The 25,779-nt window shown below is 40.2% G+C and overlaps 1 protein-coding gene across 4 annotated transcripts in view; it reads right to left on the bottom strand.

Moving 5' to 3' along the window:
* CAMTA1 (calmodulin binding transcription activator 1) overlaps positions 1 to 25,779 on the bottom strand; it is a 653,161-nt gene that overhangs the window by 621,587 nt on the left and 5,795 nt on the right. For all 4 annotated transcript variants that reach the window (XM_033156533.1, XM_033156534.1, XM_033156531.1 and 1 more), the window contains exon 2: positions 14,982 to 15,100. In XM_033156533.1, coding sequence (XP_033012424.1) covers positions 14,982 to 15,100 — 119 coding nt within the window. The remainder of the gene's footprint in view (positions 1 to 14,981; positions 15,101 to 25,779) is intronic.

Consider the following 25,779-nt stretch of genomic DNA (forward strand, 5'->3'; position numbering starts at 1 on the left):
AAGGGAACTGGGTCTGTGCACCCCATGGTAAACTTTGGGCCCCCTGTAAACACAACCCAAACTCTACCAGATACCACAGCCTCTTGTCCAAGCCAACACTTTGTTGGTGCACAAGACACTAAAATGTGGCATTCACTTGCTGAAAGTACCCAACATGCACAAACAGATTAATGAAGGAATTGGGCTATGCGCCCCACAGTAAGCTTTGAGTCACCCAAATCATACATATGTATACAATACACTGAGGGTGTACTTGATCATCTAGCCTGCAGTTGCATCAGAGCCAAAATGTGTCTGCCAGAAAAATGGATTTGTGTGCATTGATATGTGCACAGTCCAAAACTGGCACTGGGTTCAGAAGATGGTGAACATCTAGCTGGTGAAGGGCTGGGTGATTATTGTGATGACTCATTTAAAGATTAATATCTTAAGGCCAAATTCACACAGGACAAATTAAATCTTTTGACAACTGAAACTGCAAGTTTTCTTGTGAAACTGCCACAAATGCTTTTAACATATGCCTACGTGGGGTGTTTCAGAACAAGTATATCAAAGCATACATAGAACATTTCTTTATTAATGTCTCTAATCTGAGCTACAAGGCAATGTCTAAGAACAACATGCACCCATTTTTTTTAAGGAGCTTCAGAGTAAAACTGAAAGCCTTCTATAGTTCTTATAGAAATGACAACTTATGTTTTTAACCTTCACTAAATTAAACTCCCCCCCCCAATTGCCCCAATGTAAGGAATAGGACATGGCTGGTTGGCTTTCGACAAAAATTCATCTCCAAAACTTTGCAAAATATTGAATATTTTACATGTAAGGTTGCACTGAACCAAGTGTCACTCAGAATAGACCAATTGAAATTAGTGGACCTGAGTTAGGCATGTCCATTGATTTCAATTAGTCTCCTTAAAGTGATAACACTTGATACAACCCACAGAAAACTTTGTGGGAATGGGGGAGGAAACAATGATTAAAATTGTGCTTACACACAAAATCACATGAATGCCAGAAGTTTATTAGCTACTGAAGTATAGACCATACCAGAAATCATTTTCCGTTTAATTCATAACATTATTCACACCGTGTGGTAAGAATTCAACCACTGTTGTGATGTGGCTCAAGGGCTACACATCACCATGTTTCTTCTTGTTTGTCAGAATTCTGAACCATTGTAGATCATTGCAGCTTTCTGTTTGGACGTCTCACACTATAACAAAAATTAATTAACTAAATAGGGCCCAGTATCAAACTGGGGGAGGGGGTCCCTAAACCATATTGGTTAGGGCAGAGTCAGTAGATAAAAAGAACATATTCTGTCCTTATGCTTTCTGGTGGACAAAGATATCCAGGGGTGGGCTGACCAAGTGGGTGAGGAGAGGGATAAACACTTCCTTATCAAATGAGGTAGTGGTGAAGAACTTTGCTAACATAGTCCTTATCGAATCCCACCATATTCCAAGTAATCACTAATATTCCTTTTCTGAGCAAGGTGTCTGAAAATGTGGTAGTGACATCAGTCCACATTCTCCCAGATGAAATAGATAAAGGTCCTGTTATGGCTGTTGTTACCCAGTTGGGCAAACCACACTGGGAAGAGAACAGTAAGAGTGCCACCTGCTGGTTCTACTGGACCATTCAATGGTACAGTATCTGATATCACTGAACATGGCACCATTCTGGACCATCCAACTGGAATGGGACTCTGGTTTCAGCCCTTCCTGGACAGATAGTTCCAGAAGGCTGGGCTGGGGGATTTCTATTTGACAGTTTGGCTGCTGGCAAACCCCACTGGTTGAGATCATCTGGGAATGTGGTGCAACTCATATGAGGATGGTACCCAACACTTTTTATTTCCCATCAAACTCAAGGGTGGGTGATGAACATTTGAGTGGCACTTGGTTGGAACATTGTGGGGGGGGGTGCGCTTCACTTTGACTACATGCCCAGCACTAGAGCTTCCCACCCTTGCCTCATCTTTGACATCCTCCCATTGTGCAGTTTTTAAACCACTGAATTATTGTATTTGTCATCTCATCTTTATCTGTTGTAGACAATCTCTATTTTATTGTTTATATATATGCACCCATGAATTCCTTTTTATGGCAATATGAGTTACAAATATTTATTATGAGTGTAACTCATTTCACCATTATGCCTGCACATGTAAAGACTGTGTCCTTTTCCATGAGGGGGGAGATGAAAAAGAATGTATGGGCCAATTTTGCTCACTCTAAAGTGTGTAGAAACTGAACAGTATGAATTTTTTAAAAAGCTTGTCCTTGAAACACAAACTACAAACTTTGGGTGGTATCCAACATTAGACCAACAGACAGTAGACCCACTGAATTTAACTGACCATGTCTATTAATTTAAATGGGTCTACTCCGAGTAGAACCAATGTTGAATACAACCCTTTGAAGTTAATATACTTGAGCTACAACTACAACATTCTATTTTTAAATTGTTGATTGAATACAAGATTTTTTAAAAGATGCATATTCACTTTTCTTGGCTCTAAAGCATTTATTACATTTTTTCCAACACCCAGGGGTATCTTGACATCAGATAGCCATGTTCTTACCACACCCATGGAGAAGATTGGCCTTAAGCAGGTCCAAGGATACAACCCATTCCATGGTTGCCAGAGAGTCCATGGGCAGCCATGGCCAATAAAGTTTTGAGGGGTGGTGGTCTGCCCAGAAATGAACATACCCTGGATAGATCCATCCTTCCCATTGCTTCAAATTTCCCAATATTTATTTATTTCTGAAAAAGTAATCACAAATTACCCATGATTCCATTCCTCCTGCAATAACCAAACATCTCAAAACATGCTAGCAAAAAAAATACACGCACACACAAAACCCTGGCAGAGATGCAGTAATTTGTTCAATTTTATCAAAGTGTTTATCCTGTTTATCTGGAGGGCAGAAGCGGCAATTAGCTGCTGCTGCATCACAAAACACTCAGCCTCTGGAAATCAGCATTCAAGGAAATGTTCTACAATATGTATTGCAGGTCCTGGTACTTCTACACAGCATTTTACAAAGAAACTATTTTCCAAAGTCGATTTAAACATCTTTGTGCAAGGCACTAGAATAAAAGAGGCAGATGAACTGGCTCACTTATCAAATGAATTGGGAATGAAGAATATTACATTTTCTAAGTTGTTGATATGCTGCCTTTTCAATCTCGCTTTCTATGCTTCCGGGGGGGGGGGGTTATTTCACATGGAAAACAAAAGCAACATGAGAAGTAGCAGGGGCGGGGCATAGAGATGCACAAATAGAAAAAAACCTATACAAGAAAATACTCATTAATTGATTTCAGTGAGAAAAGCTGAATGCTCTAAATATATTTCAGATACAGAATGCTGTACATAAAATGAGTGGCCACTGCTGAAAGGGGACGAAGAGGAAACAAGGAAGCAGAAATACTACCTGCTTACCATTACCTGCTGTAAATAGCACCTAGAGAAATACTAATGCTTATGGAATGGGCAAGAGTCAGAGAGCGGCAAAGGAGAAGTCAGGACAGGTCCCCAGGGCAACAAGAGACAAACTGGTGTACTTGGAAGCTGAAAAAATACTACCTGCATCCTTAAAAGCGTAAGGAGGTTGAATTAGTGCTAAAGGAAGAGGCCACTGGAAAACATGCAAAACTCAAGAATCATTTAATACAACCCTTGATGCTTCACATACAACCACTAGTCAGCAACAGATTCACTATTACATGGCTGGGGCAGGGGGTGAATGTTAAAAGGGCAAACATACCCACTGATACAAGGAATTTGGCATAGCTTTAAAAAGGCTGCTGATCGTCTTTCATTTACTTCAGGGGAGAAATCTGCAACGTATCGGATGCATACAGTGTTAGGGTGCTTTTTAGAATGTTTTTATTCACATTTTTTTCAAAATACAAACAATCAGCAAACAATGAAAAAACGCTAATGGAGGTATACAAAAGCTCAAATGAAGTATTTTGATATATTCATTTTTGTCAGATTCTATACAATGCTAATCTGACTCAGAGTAGACCCAATGAAATTCATGGCCATGACACACTTAGATGCATTCATCCCAATAGGTCTACTTAAGTATTACTTAGTAGAATACAACCCTCCAACTTATGGCTATCCTCAAAACAGTTGGGAAGGCTACAGCCCCAGGCACACCTACTAGAAAATCTCATTGAACTCAGTAGGTTACAGTCCTGAGGATAAAGGATACACACGTATTAAGTGCTGGGGAAGGGGGAGCAGAAAGGAATAAGGAATACAGCAGCTTAGCTCTAAGAACACTAGCCACTTTTATGACCTTTGGCTGGTGTGGACCATTATTTACAACATAATGGCATTTGGAGAACAAAGTTCCTGACCTCTACAGTAGGAAGGCAACACAGAAACTCCACTGGGGCAGGGATAAGAGTGGTGGAAGGGAAGAGAAAGTAAGACTTCGAAAGAGTCTTTGGTAGAGAATGTGGGGGAAGATGATGCAGCCTGCAAAACAAGGAGGGTGAAAATATAATGTGTGCGAAAATGTACAGCAGGAAATTAAGACTGAAGGAAGCTATGTTGGTGGGCGGAAAAAACTCCTTGGGGAAAATGGGCGGCACAGAAGACAGGTAGGGGTGAAAGATAACTGTGAAGCAAAGCAGGAGCTGTATTCAGGCACCTGAAGAGCAAATTCACCTTCCCAACACACACACAAAATCATATGTGTCCCTCAAAAGGTCTTGGTACTACAAAGTCACAAATTACTGGAAACCATGGGTATATGATATGGTGTCATTTCCCCAAGACTAAAGAGATGGTAGTAACCCATCAATGGGACACATAGGTATAGAAACCCAGTGGAATGAAGCAGTTGAAGCCTTGAGTCTCAAAAAAGGAGGAAGTCCTTTGCAGCAGCTATGGAGCAATGTTAACACAAATACCGGTAGATAGGCCAGTTTTCACATGCTCTCTCTCTCTCTGAGGCTATCCAGCCAGATCTACCAGCCAGTTATTTCTGAGTTCTGTTCCAAGAACCCCAGGGCCACAGAAAAGAGAACCGAGGGGCATATTGTCACTGCATAGAGCAACCATGAACAGACAACCATCAGCCCAAAGCTGCAGTCCCAAACTTTTGTGTAAATTGTACTAAATTTACAATGCTGTGGGGCAGGAGTATGCACACACATGCACTTTATGGTGCACTTGTTAATAATACTTCTTTTTTCATGTACGTAAAGGCAAAGTGTCCTGAACCTAATCATCTCTCACTTCTGAGTCCAGGCTACTGGCAAGTCTAAAATTAGTCTTCCAGTTTTTCCAGAAAGGGAAAGTGATGAAAGCCTATCACAGTACACTGATTGGAAGATTTATTGGCCCCATAAGCTAAGGAATCTGCACTTCAAATGGTAACCTTGGCTACTTTTTGTAAACTATGCTATTAATTGGCTTTAAGCACAATGGAGGAGTCCATTAGGATCTGCCAGTCACTCCCTACTGCCCTTTCAATGAAAGGGCCCAAAAGTGTTTCCAAAGTTGCTTAAGGGTTTGTTTGCTCACTTCAAACCCTGCCCTGCCTCCTGCTGGGTTAGGGGGAGATAATTCAGACATGGCCTGGCAGGTTTTTCCTCTCTCTTCTTCACAGACTCTGCATGGCACCAATCCCTTTTCACTGAAATAATGATGAACTAAAGGTCTGTCTAGAGGCATTTTTCATGGTTCCCAACAATATAGTTTCACCCCAAACTCCTCTGAAATATTCATTTATAACAATTAGGTAGTGTACATTTCAAATTTATTCATTCGTTCAATAGCTCCTTTAAATATTTTTCAAAAACATTTAAAGATCTGCAGAAGTTGTAAGTTATATGGGAACTGTAACTAGGTGATATTACCTATAGCTAAATAATAATAATAATAATAATAATGATGATGATGATGATGATGATGACTGGAAAAAGCAGCAAAAAAGAAAGCTACTTTCATGCAGCAGTTTAAGGAAAACACAGCACTGCTTTGATCACCTTCTTTGGAAGCCCAACAGTTAGCACGATGTGTTTGTTTAAAAATCAGCCAGAATTATAACCTTTCAGTCATGTGAAATTACTGTGCCTACTCCAAACGTTTGCTAATTTGGTAAACATTAGCAGAAACATACAGCAGGGCAACATTAACAGCAAATTCTGCACTATGTAAATTTAACACAGCACGGAGAAATTTCAATTCTGCCTCAAGGTTCTTTTAAAGGCAAAATGTGGAGTAGCCAAGTCAGTTTTGCACAATGCAGGGGACAGAGTATGGGGTGGAGGGAGCTCATGGAGTGGGTGCTAAATGACTCAGCAGAATTTCAGGAAAGAGGAGAAGAGCACTGCAGCCATGATTGAAACTGTCTGCTTTCATTACAGATGCACCTACTGTACCTCCACGCTGGACATATACACATAGTTGTCTGTTATGGGCAAGTCAACATCACATCAATATTCACAAGCATAACTCAAGCTTTCCCTGCACATCAAGGAATGACTTGCTGTAACATCAGAGAGAGAACCTTCACTTTTCTTAAAAGCAGAAACGTTTCTCAACAAAGCTGCCAGGCATCAAATGCAGCATAAGGTGAACAAGCTCTCAAAAAATAATAATATTATGTTTTTAACAGCATCTCCCTAATGCACCCATTTTCTGGATTATTTTATGTTGCCGATCTGCCACATATAAGCTGTTTCCAGCAGTGGAAAATCTCTTAAAATTAAACTCGCAGGCTTATAAACAAAAACTGAGATAACCAGGGCAAAATACCTGAATTTTAAGGTCAAGAATTAGACATAATCTCTACGGTGTTGCATACGTGGCATTTATTATTGTGTAAACTATTAACTGTTAACCATCAAGTATCAACATTAACAGTCCTTGACATGCTGCAGAACGTTCCACTGAATAACTGCTAGCCTTTGCTTCTGGGAAGTTCTGACCATTTAGTCTTCAACTAAGTGATCTTGCTTTGTCTTACTGCATGTGTATAGAATCAAACAAAAATTTCACAACTGTCCCTACACAGATATAGAATCTGAAGGCTCAATGGCATGTGACCTGCATGACCTGAGTTTGGGACAACACTTCTACTTTGCTCCTGGATGACTTCAGCATTCACGTTGATTATTGCCCTGACTCAGCTGCTTCTTGGCTTCTTCTTTCTACAGCTTTGGACAGACTCTCCATTCACTGCCTTGGGCACTCTTGAGTTTCTCTTCACCAAAAACCACTCAATCTCAAATGCTTCTGTAGTTACCGGTAAATTCCCTCTGTCAGACTGATACATCTCCTTCATCCACCTCCCTACATTTTGCCTCTTGATCCTCCCAAGACCTCCAATCCACTAATCTTCTCCATCTGCTGTCTTTGCCTCCTTCTCAGACTCTGCAGTTTTCACTTGCAATTCATTCTATCCTGCCCACAGCTAGACATATCTGCCCACTTTCCCAGGAGACTAATAACTCCTCTCATTCCCAGCCCTGGCCCACTGCTCTCTCGATCCATGTTCTCACATGGCTGAACACCTCTGGAGGAGAACAAAAGACTTGGCCAACTTCATGCACAACCAATTCATCCTTGCACCTTCTCATCTGTTTTATAGTGTAGCCAAAAAAAGACTACACCACTTCCAGGAGTTCTTGAAGGAACTTCTCCAACTTTGATACCCTCCTCAGTCCTGTCACACCCTCTTGTCTCCCTTTATGTCCCAGCTCTCCACGATTCTGTCCTCAGCCAGTTCTCTTGCCTGTTCTTTCAATGTTTCCACAAAGGGAAGCTCTTTCTCTGCTTTCCTGTTGTTTGTTGGGGGTCCCTTCATGTTTATTCTTACCATCCTGCTATTCTTTCCCTTCCTTAGGTATCCTCACTACATCTCAGAAGAGATTTCAGTATCAGCTATATGTTGATGACACTAAGATCCTGGTATTTACTGTAGTTTGAATTTATGAATATGTTCTCCTATACTGGCAGATAGGTTCATCTCCTTCAGACCACTATAGTCTGCTGGAATAACAGTGATTCTTAATATCCCCAAGCCCAAATTGTAGGAATCTGTTGTCTTTTAATTAGCTATGCAAGGATTTGAACATACATAGTGTAAACTCTACCTCTAAGCTTTGGCTGACATTTCAGGTGAAAGATGAGGTGTTCAGGGGTACAGTACCAGTTTGAGACTGAGGTTCACACATTCACTGATAAAGCCTAACCGCTGGCAAAGTTAATGATCCTCCTGACTGGGGGGTGGGGTAGAAAATTACCCCTGCAGTTGGGATGGGCTTCAGAGGCACCCAAAGCTGAACATTATCTCAGAAACAAAACCCCAGATAAGTAAAATACTGAGAACAGCAAAACACAGGATTTGAACCTATTACCTCAACAGTCCATTCCAAGCAAAAGTACTATGTTCAAGCTATAGTGCTATGCTTTCAATGGCAGTTTGACCCTCATAATGTCTGCACAGCACTTTGTAATACAAAGACTCAGGCCCAAGAGGAAAATGTATTTTGATGACCTCCTTATATAGGCTGCCAAAACATTACAAGCAACTTACTTGACCACAAAGCACTCAACTCATTGCATTTACATTCCATACAAAGGACATCAGAGGATTGTTCACAACATATTTTTGTACTGTGGCCTAAGAAGTTATAGCTACTTTCATGTTTTGGGGGATGGGGACACCCCAGCACATTTGGCCAAGTAGAAATAGTTGATTTTGATACTACAGAATATAGCAAATTAGTTTCACTAAGATTAGTAGTCAAGCATGACAGCCTCTTGCTTCTCTTTCCACTCACCCACCCTTCTATGTGAAAAATATTTTATTTACCCGACTCATTGAGGGGCAGATGGAACATATCAGCATTGGCACCATTTTAAAAAATGGACTGATGTTTCATAGCCAGCCCACCTTATAGGATAGCTTAGGGGGAGAAAGCCACTCTGCCAGTTACTTTCTGTAACAGGAAGGTTGCTACTGATTAATACCTAAAGCTACTGTGACAGGCTGGCTGCAAGGTGCTCACAAACAGAAGAATTGCAGTAGGCAGATATTGACCTTCACTTGTGATTCTCTGTATTGCTGCAGAATTCTCCTCCTGAATTCCTCTGTGGTTCCTGATCTATCAGTATCTTGGCTCCTCGCACACGGTGGCTGCTGCATAGCTGCTTAGAAAGCAGAATGGCATTCACAGTCATCAGGGTAGGAAAGACTGGCACAGTAACTTTGGATTTAGATGCAACTGGCTTCATCAGCCTGGATTCCTAGAAAAGCACAAGCACTTTTTTTCAGGGGGGGGGGGGCGCCGCCAAGATTTCTACACTATGCCAGGTGCTTTGTCTTCATCCCTCCCCTATACTCCTTTCTCTGGTGACAGTCGTAGCAAGGGAAAGAACTTTCTCCCTATTACCAGCACAAACAATTTACCAAAATATCAGACCGGGGGACATTAAGCCTGAGATCTGCAAGTGTGAATGTTGCTACAAGACAGGGCAATGGAAAACTACAGAGAGACTTATAGATCATAACTAAGGTGTTCTCATGAAGAAAACTAAAAGGAGAAAACGAACTTTGCAGTCAAATGTTTCTCAGAATACTGAAGCTGTGTATTTTTACCAAAACATTTTCTATCATGTGCAGTACAAATTGGCTTGGTGTTCAGCTCACCGATAGGAAGGCATCTTTTGTACTGCTGAACTAAAGATGTGCAAATGTGCCTGCTTACACGACCTATTCCTAAAACACATAAGTCTGTGGCTTTGATGTTTCTTGGAGAACAGAGATTGCTACAGTACATTCCGTAACTCCAGCTCTAAACTTCACAACAGACAGCTGCGCCTGTGATTAACAGCAGGTAACCTCAGTTTCTGTCAATTTAATGAACTCTGCCAAGACAGAAAGGCACTGTGGAAGCCAAGAGGCATGAAGTCCCTGTGTAAAGAGATTTCGGAAACTTCACCAGGGAAGAGTTTGCTCTGTGTAACTTCATGAGAGTAATTCCTTCCAATATAAAATAATGTGTGGACTACATTGCAAATAAAAACAATAATGCTGGGACCCAATTAAACTGACAGCTTCTGGCACTGACGTTCTGTATCTTTTTAACACAAGGGCATTACATTATACAACACTTAGAGGGAGCAAACCATGAAGGCTGCTAGAATGGAATAGGCATCTGCTCATTCCAAGTGAGGACAGGGAAAGCAACTTTGAAATCAACAGAGCTGGGCGATATCCACCTTGCTTGCTGGCTTCCCATATAAAGGCCAGCTTATGGACATAGCCCTTCATAAATATTGGCTAGGAGATCACTGCAAAGCTTGTCATTCAGTCCAACCCTCTGCAATGCAGGAATCTAAACTAAAGAATCCATGACAGATGGCCATCCAACAGCAACATCATCTAGCCCACAGTTCACCAGCTTCTTTGCAAGAATATTGTGTGAGACTTTATCAAAAGCCTTACTGAAATCAAGATACACTACATCCATAGCATTCCACTGGTCCAACATGCTTGTAAGTCAAAAAGTAAATCAAATCAAAAATAAATAATAAAAAGGTAATAAGATTAGTCTGGCATGACTTAATTTTAAAGAAACCCATGCTGGCTCTTAATATTCACTGCATGTTTTTCTAAGTGCTAACAGACCAGCTGTTTGATGACCTGTTCTAGAACCTTTCCTGGTATTAATGTCAAGATGACAGGTCAGTAGTTACCTAGGTCTTCTCTTTTTCCATTTCTGAATGGGGACAACATTTGCCTACTTCAGGTTTGCAGGGACCTCACCTGTTCTCAAAGAATTCTCAAGGATATCAGTAAAATGAGTGAAACAGTCACTTCTGTCTTTTAATCAAGCAAAGAATCCAAATTCCTCCAAATCTTACTTTGCTTACCCTAACTTCCAACTTCAGTCCATCCCATCTGCCCAACCCCAAACATTCTCCAGTAGCTGGCAAACACCTGTGCTTGCACAGAGCTGCAGGGCCTCTACAAATACAATTTGGTGCAAAGGAAACTTTCAACTAGTAAAGTGAAGGTGTCTGGCCATTTCATTTCCCCCTCCTAGCTGGTGGCTACAAAACTGAATCCTTGGCATTAGTGATAGGGGTTTCCCAGGATTTTATTTTATTTTATTGAAGATTGGGGTAATTTGCATCAGAATTTTTTTCTGATGCCCTAGGGTGATCTCATTTAGCATATCCGCTTTAGTTTAGTGAACAAAGCTTAAAAAGTGCCCCAAGTTAATCTTCTGTCCCAACACACCACAAGTATTTGACTTCAAATATATATATATATATATTCTCTCACATACTTACTAGGGATAATCACCTCAAAGACATTAAATTTAGCTTTGAAACAGCCATGTTTGCCTAATATTGTATTTGCTATTAACACTTATTCATTGTTACTTAATGAACTTATGCAATGGAAATTTTTCCATGGAAGAATAAAGTTCTGTCCCACATCATTGTTTACCACTACAGCTTTGATGGTCAAATGGGAATGGTTCCTTTCAACATCTTCTCCAGAGATGTGCATATATCGCAAGTTGCTTTAAGCACAATTTTTAAAGGCAGCATACAAATTAAATGAAAAATGAATCCAATCTCAAACACACAATGGAAGCCAATCACAACTCCAAGAAAAAGACTGCATGTACAGACAAAAATCACACCACAGCATGAACAAGTGTTAGGGAATCCCAAGAATGTGGTATGAGTAGTTTGCAATTTCAACCCCAAGTAATGGAGTGACCACCCTCTTCCTTTGCTGAAAAAGCCAGAGGCAGCGCTGCCATATAAAAGCAGTATTAGCCTGAGTATAACAGGAATTCTTTAAAAGGCATATAAATTGATATGCATCATATACTGCTGGAGATGTTAATTGGTAGCGAACTTAAGCACTGATGGCTGTACAAACCCTTAACTTTTATCCCCCCAAACATCAAATGTATATTAGTCTGTCTCAACCACGTGAAGCAACAATGACATTATCAGACTAACTTCTGATAATTTACCTTCTCCAATTTGAAAGGAAAAAAATGAACAAGTAGTGTTTCTTTTCTGACAACAACGGACACCATGACTTTTATTTTAAAAGAGACAGCATTTGGGCAACTGTGTATCTACATATTTCCAAACACTTTAAGTGAATCTCCACAAACAAATAGCAAATCCCTCATCAGGAGGCTGTATGCCTTTCCCACCACCCACAACTTCAGATGTTACTTTACTAAATGGAAGGTTTGAGACTGTCCTTCCTTCAAGTTTCCCTTTTCCTTCCAGGACTTGATCTGAACCACCCTTTGCTACAGCTGTCCTGTGTATTTTACAGATAAGGAAATGTGCTCTATGGTCATAGAATCATAGAATCTTACGAGTTGGATCTAGTCCACACAATCTAGTCCAACCCCCTGCAATGCAGGAATCTCAACTAAAGCATCCATGACATATGAACACCCAACCTCTTCTTAAAAACCTCCAAGGAAGGAGAGTCCACCACCTCTCGTGGAAGTCTGTTTCCCTGCTGAACAGCTCTTACTGTCAGAAAGTTTTTCTGAATGTTTAGTTGGAATCTTCTTTCTTGCAACTTGAAGCCTCGTTCAACCCACATTTTACCAGCTTCCTCACAAGAATATAATGGGCACTTTGTCAAAAGCCTTACTGAAATCAAGATACACTATGTCCACAGCATTTCCCTGATCCACCAAGTTTGTAATTCCATCAAAAAAGGAAATCAGATTGGTCTGGCGTGACTTATTTTTGAGAAACCCATGCTGGGTCTTAGTATTCCCAGCATCCTTTACTAAATGCTCACAGGCTGAGTGTTGAATTAACTAGGACCTTCCCTTGTATCAATGTCAAGCTCACCGGCCGGTAGTTACCTGGGTCTTCCTTTCCCCCCTTTTTGAAGGTGGGAACAACATTTGCCCACCTCCAGTCTGTAGGGACCTCACCTGTTCTCCAAGAATTCTCAAAGATAAAGGAGCAACTGCTCCTTTTTTGAGAAAGAGTGCAGTAAAAATGAAACTGCAACTCTGAAGAACTTGAAACCATTTGCTTTAATCTCTCCATAAAGACGCATCTTCAACTTCAAGAGCACCATCTGCAAAGTCAACAATTTATCTCATGCCTGATCATACAACTGTTTATGCTGAATAACTCAAAGTAGAACACGCACTTGTGATCAACACTATTCTAAGAACAAAGCAAGTTGCTGCATAGGTCACAACTGCAATTTGTTCTATGGCCTAAGGAATCAACATATCGTGAATAACTAATCTGTGGCAGCCAGTCCCACAGGTTTTTATGAATGGCACTTGGCTATTTTCATATCCTTCAAAGCAGAAATGGAAAAGACCAGAGATTTGGTTAAAATCAGAGAAAACGTTTTTGAGAAAGACCAAAGGATATTGGCCCACAGGCTTGATACTCCCTTTAGAAGGAATTGACTTTTCTCTTTCTTACTTATCCGCTAAAAGCTGCAGAACTTTCTAATTATATTCAAAATGGTTTGCAAACGGCATCACAGTACTATGTGGAAAAGCTTTACTAATTACAGAGATGGAGTCCAGTTGTGCATGGCTGCAAGACAAATAACCAAGAAAAGCTACAAAGCCAACAGAAGTTATCACCTAAGATGTCAGAACTCAGGAACCACAAAAAAGCTTTAAAAAAGAATCCATGAAATACTAAACAAGTTACCAAAAGTAGGGAGTGGGAAATCAAGCATAATATAACTTTGCTATCAACACGTTTTCCCACCTGTGAAGGTGCATGTTCTACACCACAGATACAATCCTGCCAAAGGTAAGTACTGTAAATCCCATTGACTGCACACATGCTTAAAATTTTCCACTGAAATAAATGGAATGTTAAGAGCATTGAACTTAAGCTAGATGGTGCCCCCAATTTGTGATGAAACCTTCTGAAATAAGTTACCAGATGAAGGTATTGAAGCAACTCTGGCAACTAGCAAGTTAACCATCAAATATACATTTCTCTCGCAGATTGTTAGTTGCATATATTCACAACTACTTACAAGCCACTTATTCTTGACAAACCTATACTTTTCTACAAGCTGCAAGTAGAACCTTTGCAGAGTGTGACTGCTTGCACACCGTGTCCAGCCCAAAGTTACACCGAAATACTTTATATGCAGGGAACAATCCAAACAAAGATTATGTTCTTTAAAGACCCACCCATTCCATCAGAAGAGATTTAAGCCTGTGCTTAACTTTCTGCAGAAGTCAGCAAAGAACTTAAAAGAGCTTGGATAGAGTTCACATCTCTTCACATATTCTGCATTATAACAAACCACACTTGACCACTATATCGTGGAATTTAAAAGGGTTGATTTTTAAAAACTGACATGAGAATGCTACATTCCTCAGAGACTAAATATTTCTGAAACCCTTTATGCACATTACCAAATGTTTCATACGTGGCTAGATTTCATTCTTTATACCATCAAGAGGATGCTATATTAAAGCAATTTGAAAAGCAAGGAGGTTATTGTGCAAGCAGGGTCAAGAGCAGTTCTGCTGTTGGGAAGTTTTATCATCTTCCTCCTGTCTTTATCAAATTAACACTTGAGACAAAGATGCACCATAGCTACGTCTTCATTAATTCCTGACAAGTGTAAGAGCATTTACATCAGATACACACAGATCTTAACTATACCTTGGAGAGAAGCAAAATGCAAGACATGCAAACAAATGCCAACACCTGCCACATGCAGCAGAGCCCACAAATTCTGCCTCTTTGTTTTTAAAAACACAAACAATTCAAACTCCGTGCTAAGTTTCCAATGACTTGATTGACAATTCTTGCCAGGGGAGGAGGAATGGCTTTACACTGATGGTGGCAGAGCCTTTCTGAACAGGATTATGATTCCAATGTGCTATGATTTACAATCCAGCCAGTGAAAAACACAGAAATTGGATGTAGCTACCTCGTTAGTGTTCCAACGGTGCCTCTCTTTTGGTAAACTGGAACATTTTGGTAGACATTCAAGCAGCTTTTTCGGTAAAAAGATTTTTACATGACTTCCATTGCTGTTTCCATGATCATCTACAAAGAGGAAAAAAGTAAATGCAATACATCAGAAACAAGACTTAGAACTTATTCCTCCTCTCTGATGCAAAAGGTTCAAGTTCTCTCTCTCTCTCTCTCTCACACACACACACACACACAGTGAGTGAGAGAGAGAAAATTCTCCTCCATAACTTGTCACATTACAAATACCACTTGTGACCATAAGGAAGCCAAGACAATGAGCCACTACAAATCTAAGCTTGTACCACAGACATAATAGTCCCTTGATCTCACAAGTGGAGACTAAGTTTATGAGCTGACATCTTTCCAAACCAACCACACAAGCTGCCAGCAGCTTTGTTCCCAAGTGGTACTAAATGAAGTGTCAGAACAGCAAATCCAATCTCTGCTGCCACTTCTACAGAAGACATCCCAGTACCCCAGTATGCCTTCTATACAAGGGAGAGCTAAAGAGGCAATTTTAAACTACAATCCCTTTGGGGATTTTTTTTTGTTTGTTTTAATCATGACTAGTCTTGGTTACAGCAATAGAGCCTGAGCCCTGGGTTTGGTGTAGGGTTGACCACAAACCAGAAAGAGTACAACAAATAACTTCCAATTCTAGACTTACGCAAAACAATGTTCTCTATTCACTATCTCCACACACAAAAATCAGGTATGACAGTTGAAGGGCAAGTTCAATAGTGCTGAGAGTGTCAGGTCAGTATAAGAGATCATGTATGGTTCAGTAATACCACAACAACTCTTGAAGCTTCTGCAAATGATTGGAGCAGTCACAGGCTACTTGAAAAACAGAATCCGAATTGGAAAATTAAACTGGAATCTCATTAGCCAAGGTTTGCTCTTGGCTTACTGCTTGTGGTATGTTTTGAGAGAAACAGATCATGAGCACTTGTTTGCAAGTAACACTGAGCCAGCTCCTGGTTTATTTCCCTCCCGATGCAACGAAGGCAGGAATAGGGGAGGAATAAATGCACCAGCACATTGCTTGCCTTCGTTAAGCAACAACTTGTTTTTAACTATGCTTTAAAGTGACATGTGACCTAGGCCACTGTGCTACTGATTCATTTTAGTCAACAACACATTTTGAGAAATGAATACGTTTCCATGGGAAAGCATAGTACCAGAATTTTTTCCTGCTCTGGATCACTACATGAGCCATATGACCAAAGCATCCCAATCCTCACATACAAAAGGGCAGAGGCCTGGCCATTGCAAACTGCTATAGTCTCCTGAAGCAACATGATAGCTATTGAACGGCCGCTAAACCACAAAGTCTCCCAGGTGTCTAGAGTGTGCTGGAACATGGCGGCCTACATGGATACGTGGAGACCAAACCCAAGTCATGATGGACAGGAAGACTGCACAGCTGTGAGGAGGGTTTGTTCTTCTCAACTTAAATTCCTATGTTTACTCTACAGCATGTACTGTCCAAGGTGCTATAGAAAAAAAAGCTTATACCAGTTAAAAATAAAAATGGCCCTCTCTCCAGATTTTTCAGCGTGTATGTTTGTATAATCAAAGATCTGAAAGCAAAAGCAAAAGAAGTTTGGATAACAAAAAGGAAAACGTACTGCATTTATGCAACCTAGCAATGAATTCTTCTACTATCAGCCTTAGTTGTGTGCATTGAGCACATTTGAGGATTCGTTAGAATACCACATCCAAGCCTAAGATAAGGTGTAGGTAACAAGTGGCTATTCAAATAGGCTGCATTTAATTTGCAGGAAAGAGGGGGGCAGACTGACATAGAAATAACATCTTATCCCATTGCACAGCAGGTTATCCTCTACTGACATTTTCAAATGTTTTTCTACTTTCAGTCTTACACAGGTCTAAAATACAGTCCTCAAGAAAGACTTGTATTATAAGCATCTATCAGCTTCACCCGACAAAAAGGTACTATAAAATGTTTAAGCTCAGGCACGAAGCAGAGTCAGGTCAAGACAAACAGGGAAGCTTTACTCAGGGATCAGTGTGGTATAGCGGTTGTCAGACTAGAACTGGGGAGACCCAAGTTGAAATCCTCTTTAAGCCATGAAAGCTCACTGGGTGACTCGGACCAGGCACCAGCTCTAAGCCTAACCTACCTCAGAGGGTTGTTAGGAAGATAAAATAGGGGGGAGGGAAGGACTATGCATGCTGCCTTGATGAACTAAGTCTACAGTGAACACCAAAATTACAGATATGAAGCCTCTCGATTTTATCATTCTCCTTATTTAAAGCAGAGATCTGGCATTCAGATCTAAACTGTCTTTTCATTCTTTCAAATTCACACTAAGTTGCAGCTTGCATGACAGAACATCAAGCAAAGCGCTCCCCTTTGAAGCATCTATGTAACATAAAAAGGAAGAGAAAAGGAAGTACTGTTGGGTTACAAATGTTCTGATGCCAGAGTAAAGAAACTGTTAAGACATGAAGATCATGCCTCATTTTATTCTTATCAACTTTCAGCAACTGGAGGCACTGTTTAGTACAAACCAAAATATGGAGCCTTTGGTCTGGATATATAGTCATTATACACAGCACCTTTATCAGTAGGTACCATGTTTCTCCTAATATAAGACATAGCCATAAAATAAGCCATAGCAGGATTTCTATGCATTTGCGAAATATAAGCTGTTCCCTGAAAATAAGCCATACCCCAAAAATAAGCCATAGTGACGCGGCACCTCCCATTAAAACAGCCTGGAGAGGCGTGGCTATGCAGCGTACTGACGTGACGCGGTTAAAATAAGACATCCCCTGAAAATAAGCCATACTGTGTTTTGTTGAGGGGGTAAAAAATATAAGAAGGTGTCTTATTTTAGGAGAAACACGGTAGTTAATGGTGGTATGGATGCATACTTTGGGTGCAAACAACAGTAGAGTGAGATAATAAATAATATTTACATCCTACTCTGTTTATACAACAGGAGGAAAGAGAAAAAAGTTAAGTGAATTGCTCAGCTGGGGGTTTCAGAGGTGGAGAATAGGCAATATTTTAAAATGGAGCTTCAAGAGTGCAGGTGGGAGGTAATGGCAAAAAACTACAATTGTACCTTTCCTCAGACTGGTGCCCTTCACATACTACAACTCCCATAAGCGCCAAGCCAGCATGGGATGAAGGAAGGTGTAGTTTGACAATATCTGAGGGTGCCAGATCAGGGAAAGTTGGCTCTGATGAAGCTTGAGATTTCTTTATTATTACAGGCATATTAAGTCTCAAATGTTCTCCTCCTCAAGAGGAACATGTCCCTACAAGAACTATCAACTTTTTTATCACTTCAGGAAGGGGAAGGAAACCTCCAGCTTGCAGAATTAATTAGGCCAGCCAGACTTCCTCATCTGACCCACAAGGTAAATTTGAAAAAGCCATGTGCATCAGGTGTGGGCAACTGAAGTTGCACTAGGCCAAAAGGGGGGTTGCAGGCACTGCTGATCAGCTGATTGTCAGAGCTTCAAAGCTTATAACAGGGCTCTCAGCAAGAACCAATGATCAGCTGGTGAATTCTGAGAAGAGAGTCCTGCACAGCCAACAACCCTCATGAAGGACCAAACTGGTGACGGCCTCTTATCCATTTCTTGAACCATACAAACTTCACATTGACTGGAAGGGTAAAATAGAGTTAAGAACCAAACTGTCACACTTTATACACTGAACTATTCATTTCATGTGCACAGTGGACAAATGCAAAAATTGGGGCAAGGGAGGCAAGAACATGGAGCAGCAAGTGGCAGAACACAACTGAATTCAGTATTAGGAACAAGAGCTCCACGTCATTAAAAAAAAAAAATCAATACAGCTCAAGCAGAAAAAAATTCCCCATAACAAAATAACAAAGTGTCTACATATTCAGGTAAGGCATCGTTCTTAAGTGTCTTGGGTGTAGTACACTAAGCCAAAACTTAGGAATTACTAACTGGACTCAGTGGGACTCAAAAATTGGAAAATTGGACTGGACAGCAGTCCAAGTTCTGCAAAGCAATCATCTAAACTCCATGGTACAAAAGTCTTAAAAGTCTAAAAGGTAAGTGAGGGAAGGGAGAGAAGGCCAACCAATAAAAGTCCATAAAGGATTCTGAATTAATTACACTCTATAAAGTCTTGGTGGTTTTATAGCCTCATTCACATTCCTTGCACTGCATCCTCCCAAAGGAGGCAACATAGACAATAAAAAATTGAAACATACAACAGCAAACAAATCATGCCTCCCTCCCTTCCTCTATATACACATACACATACCCCTCTCTTTTTTTACCAGTTCTTAAATATTTGGTGATCCAACAGATTTGGAACTGTAGGCCTTTAACCATCAAAGCTTTGGTGCAAAGAAATTTTTACTGTTTGCAATGTACATCCTCCACCAAAAGGTCCCATAAAACAGACCTTCCATTCGGGTTCAAAATACCTCTCCATCCTACAAAGAGCCAAGGACACAAGAACAAATCCCTAAGAGCATTATACTGGCCACCATGACTGCAGATATTTACACATTTTTAAAATATCATTTATTAATTTATATACCACTTATATGCCAAAATGGCTTCTACCTGGTTTACAAATATAAAACAAATGCACAGAACATGCAGTCTTGTTCTACCTGCAGTACAGCCTATTCCAACTATACAAAAGCAACACGCTTGCACTGCTTGGCTGTTCTTCCCAACGCTGACAAACAGCTGTGTCAGGTCAAGTCTTTTCCTGCCCCTGTAATTTCAACACACTCAAGATTAGGTCACAAAAAGGTAATCGTTATGTTTTAGAACAGTAGTTCTCAAACTTTTTTCTCCACTTAAAAATTGCTGATTGTATTGGAGGACTACTTAAATGATTTTTCTGCCTATTGCAGCAATTTTAATGCACTGTGCTGGATTATTTCCAAGTGTATTTTACTGCTTCTTTTATTTCCTATGTTGTATTTTATTGTATACCTTCCGTAGAATACATATTGTAATACAATAATATACACAATAAGAATTAAAAGCAGCAATAAAAATACAATTAAAACTCAATACAATTATTTAATACGGGCATACTGTGAACCACCAGAATGAGGCTTGCAGGGAACCTCTGTTTCAGAACTAAACAATCTGCCACACAAGATCAGATGGTGGGCAGGAAGACACTGCATGGGCAGGTATACTCCCTAAAAATTCAACAGCCAGGATATGAATGCAAACAGTGAAAAGTATTTAATGATGTTACTGCTCTTTGGCAGAATCACTAGATTATGCCTCTAAGCAATTTTAGAGTTGAGGCAAGTATTTTTGAGAGAGGAAATAAAGATGTCATTGGAGACATACTGCAGCATGATTATCCAATTCAAGACATTTCTCCTGAAGCTTGGAAAAGTAATATTTTGGACTGAACAACTTGTCATTTATTTACCTTGCACACAGTTCTTCTGGATCACAAACAAGCTGATTACTCCCATCATGTTCTCACTACATAATAATGTGATGACAGAACTCCTCAATGCAATTACTCTCATGCAGCTAACTGCTACTACCTATTCAAACTATGCTACTTCTCTGTTCACTTTCGTCTCCCAGCTGACTTAGGTAGATATATACGAGGCGGGGGGGGGCAGGAGAGAGAGAGCACAGCAGCACCGAGGACATACTTCACCAAACACTACAGGCCACAAATATCTGAATAGGCCACCTCCTTTCCTATATAGACCATCTCGAGAGTGTGGGCCCTCTTGGGTAGTCGAACCACCCACAAATGTTTGAGGGGTGGTGGCTCAAGAGAGAACATCCCCTGTGGCATCCCCTAAGTTGCAGAATTCCCTCCCCACAAAGGTGCATCTTGCACCTTCAGTATATAGGTTTTATTGTATGCTAAAAATTCACCTCTTTGCCCCGGCCTTTGACGTATATATCTCACCAAATTCTTTTGATTTTAAGTTGTTTCAACTGCTTCTAATGTTGCATTGCCATAACCAACCCTGAGATCTCAGGGTGAAGGGTGTGTAATAAATCCAGATGATGATGATGATGATGATGATGATGTACATTCTCAAGCTGCTATCTCTTAAGTTCCATTCAGTTTATGCATGAGAAAGCAGAGTGAAGACGAAATGCATATAATGAACTGCACAGGTTTGAAGCCAGGCTCAAATCGCCAAGTAAGATCAAATACATCTAAGAATATTATTTAACAAGAAGGTTTAGTGGAAAAGGGGGGGGGGAGGGAGAAATTCTGAAAGCGGCAGTAGTAGTGCTAAAAATAGCCATCTGGGTGACAGACTGCAAGCTCAACATGTGCTTGAAAACTGAACAAAGCAGCAATACACGCCAGGGCAGTTTCCAGCTCCACGCAGCCTAGCTGGCCTTTTTTGTACAAGCCCTGGAGCAGCTGCATTTGTACCATTTAGGTTTGCTTCTAGGCAGTCGTTTTTCAAAGCCTGCAAAATTGTTTTCTCGCCTTTTACAGGGCACTTGTCTTTTCCATAATTTTTGTAAAAGCTGAAGAAGAAAGAGATAAGAATCTACAAGTGTAGGAACAAAACTGCAACAAGAAAAAGTAGTTACCTGTACTGAAATATCCAGAAGTATGCAATGATTAGAAAAACCTCTGTACCTTGGATCCCAAACGCCTTGCAAGTCAAACATTTTGGCTCCCAAACGCCACAAACCTAGAAGTGAGTGTTCCGGTTTGCAAATGTTTTTTGGGATGTGAACGTGCAACGGGGCTTCCGGGGCTCCCAATTGGCTGCAGGAGCTTCCTGCAGCCAATCAGAAGCCGCACTTTGGATTCCAAACGTTTTGGAAGTTGAACGACTCCATTCAACTTCCAAGGTACAACTGCATAAAATATATATATTCCAAAATTACAACTTTTACATTGTAAGGTAGTAGACACCCTACCAAGAAACTCTGTCAATGCTTCCCCAAGCTGGTGCCCATAGATGTTTTGGACTACAACTCCCTTGCCCCAGGCAGCATGTTTAGGAAAGACTTCTTCATAACCAAGATATAAACAGCAGCAGTAGTCAATTTCAAGAAAAGAGCAGGAAGAAGATAACTACACATAGCATGAAAAGAAAGTTGAAAAGAAGATGTGAGGGGGAGAAACTCAGGGACAACACCCTCATTCCCCAATGGCTTTCCCTCCAGCTAACCAACCTCCTGCTTCCAGGAAGTCACCAAACACACAAGATCAACTACAATATTATGTATCTTCAGCAACTGGTATTCAGAAGCCCATTGGTTCCAATCCTGGAGACTCCATTCAACAGTTAAGAGAGAATAAACAGTGAAGCAGAGCAGGAAAATGTCCATTTCTATTTCCACATAATTTTTCCCAGTTCTAAAAATGCATAGTTTCTTAATGATTAATCTAATGAGTAGATACTGTAGAATGCCACTGCATTTGGGCAATTTCAACATTTTAATTACTTTCTCAGATGACTTTACCTGAAAAATATTCAATATGTGAGTCTTTGGGCAGATTGAAACTAGCTTATTAATAGGTTTAAATGCCTTGTTATTTTCTTCTTAAATGATACAAGGGAAGTGCATGCTGTTGAATAGTCATGTCTTTACAAGAATGGCAATAAAAATAATTTCCAGGGAAAGCTTTGGATTTGTTTAAACACTGAAACCACATTAAGGCTGCAAACCTATACATACTTAGCTTGGACTAAGTCACAAGAATTCAGTGAGGCTTCTGTCCAAGTACACTTGTCTAGGATTGCACCGTAATTGTGCTTCAAAATTTAAGCATCAAATGAAGATGGGAAACCAGGTGCCAATTAATTCAGGGTATTTGACGCATTTTTGGTAGATTATATCATTCAAAATTTCACTGTGAAGAACCATTAAGACCATCTTTCATCTTCCAGAATTTCTCTAACCCCATGTCTTTTTCTACTATCCCAGTCCATGGCCATCACCACATCTTGTGGCTCACACAACTGAATTTCATGCCATTATTATGCCTTCCTGTGTGTGTGAACTGCTTTTCCAGTGACTGTTTTGAATCTCCTGCCATTGAGTTATTAGATAACCCAAAGCTCTAGTATTAGAAAAATATATCTGCACTTTCTCTACATTTTACATAGTTTTAAAAACCATTATTCTTTAGTCATTTTTCTTCTAAACTAAAAAGCCCCAGATTATTTCACCCATAGTAAAGGTGCTTGAAACCTTTTGTTTGCATTGGTTGCCCTTTGAAAAAAGGGGAAAGAGCAGTTATCATTTTTGAGATGAAGCAACCAGAACAGTAACCCATATTCCAAATGCAGTTGCACTAGGCCAAATAATACTGGTCTCAGGAGAGTATACCTATACCCTCTTCTTTTCATTCCCATTTGATTCCTGATCATCACTAGCAAAGAACTTGTCCTTTCCACCCCACCCACCCCCACCCCATACACTTGCAGTTATTTCAAAATGATATATTGGAATAAATCAATGGATCGCAGAAATTCTCCAGTTCTTTTCCCTACAGTGACCTTTTGGAACCAAGAAGCTTCCTTGCATCTTTGTCGGGGCCTGGAGCCAAAAGACAAAACCTGACTGGACTATCAACTACAGTATTTCCCAGTTTCCTAGGTATCAAAATGCAAAGTGAAAGTCACATTCCATTAAAAAAAAACCTGGGGGAAAGTTGCCAATCCAAGTTTCCAACCCTATTTACTAAACCTTTAATTTTGTAACATTTCTAAATATACTCAAAAATTGATCTGTGTCCACTTCTAGATGAAGCCATCAGTTTAAAGTTAGATGTTACTTAATATTTCTACAAGTGATGAAAATCTGTGAATTTAACAGGGGGCACAATTTCATTTTTAAAGTGAACTCTATTCCAGAACAGCCATTTGTTGCTTAAACACTGAAAGCCCTGCTCCCATTCCAGTCATGTATGAAAACCTCAGGGGCAGCTAAGGCTTCCAGCTGAACTAATAGCAAATTCCACAGCAGAGATCTTTCTGTTGAAGATTTGCTGCCCCCAGCCTATGGTTGGTCAATAAAACCAGAACAGTTATTCAATAGCAGCCTCCGCCGTCATGCAGTACATTTTACAAGGAAGAGAATCAAAGTAGATGGCCACAGGAAATGCCTTTCAAAGTCCAAACTCCAACATGAGCAAAACCTTTGGACAGAGAGGAGATTTTTAAAAAACAAACAACAATAATAACAACAACATGCTTTTCTTTAAAACCAGATCACAACATGTCTATGTTCTGCAAGAGACATCAGATGCCGTTCCAATCCCCAGCCCTCTGAAGATTAAGTTTTTTAACTGTCAGTGCTAAACTATAGGCACAGGCTACATTTTCCCTTAGTTTAACACTCCACAAAGGTCTTCATTTTTCAAATTAAATGCTCGATTTTACCAAGAAGCAGCTCAGCAAGAAGCTATTTCAAATCTATACAATAGAGAATCCACTTAGCACAGCTATCTGCATTCACCTGTTAACTAATCTGTTCATGGTCCCTTCCAACCCCATTCTATGCCTTGCTATAAATATTCACTTGAATACTTAACACTTCAAAATCCACACACACTTTTTTGACTCCAGAAATATGGCTGGCAGTTTGAGAAATGAGTTTTAAATGCTGAATTATCTGCCCTGGTGGAGACAACTGCTTTTCCATGCTTGTGTTCTGGTAATATTATCGCCCCCAGGAAGTACATCATCACCCCAAGTGAGCCACCAGGCCATACAGTACAGCACTCCAGACAGAAATACTAAGGGGTGAAAACGATTTAAAAACCATATTTGCAAACCATTCTCACAACAGGGGCAAGACTCTTGTACTACAAGAACATCCCTAAAACCCTCCACTGAGAATGACACCCTTCCCTTGTCATTTATTACCCCTGTTGTGGGTGGCAGAGACCAGTTAAGAGGCAGCCACCCTTCAAAACAAATGGAAAAACATGACTTCCTTCTTAGCACCAGCGCTTTCCACTTCATCCATGGTGCCTTAGGGAGTGCATCAATGGCTTACAAAATAGTCAGATTCTCAGACCTGAGAATGGTCAGCCCACTTGATTTCACACGCAGTTAAGTCCAGAGATTATTAAACATTAAGTTTTATAAGTTAACCGGAACAGCATCTCCAATTATAAACCACTAGTGAAATACTTGTCTTTGTACAATCATTAAAGGAGAGAAATGGCTCCCTTTATACTTTTGACAGAGGTTAAGTATCATGTGATTAAGCAAAGCAAAAAAGAATTTTTGCCCCCCCCCCCAAAGAAAGAGGGAGAAAGGCTACCCACAGGCCAGCTCACTAAAATTACAATAAATATTTACTAAGTGGAAAACAAATTAATGTCAGGATGTCTAGAACAATCTGAGCTACTGTAAAGGACAGTGTAACCCATTTTAAAATTATGTAATAATTTACAGACAAAGTAAACACAAAGTAATGAAGGTAAAATGTGCTTTTTGGGTGGGGATCAAGCAGTTTGGAATATGGCAATCTCAGAGAGCTCACGGGAGTTTCATGATGAGCAAGAGTTTTCTGAATGTTAATTTAAATGCCAGCATTCACATCTACTATCTACAAGGACCAAGAATGTAGTTGAGGAAGGGACATGAAGAGACATTTCTAAACATCAATGCATGACTATCACATGACAAAACTACTATCACATGGCATGGCAAGACTACATGACAACCTTCCTGCTTAAACAGGGTGCAAGTCAAGGATCACAGCGGACCTTCTGCAACAGAGAAACAAATGACCTT

Source organism: Lacerta agilis, chromosome 8 (genome assembly GCF_009819535.1).
Source record: "Lacerta agilis isolate rLacAgi1 chromosome 8, rLacAgi1.pri, whole genome shotgun sequence".
In the NCBI taxonomy this organism is placed as follows: Eukaryota; Metazoa; Chordata; class Lepidosauria; order Squamata; family Lacertidae; genus Lacerta; species Lacerta agilis.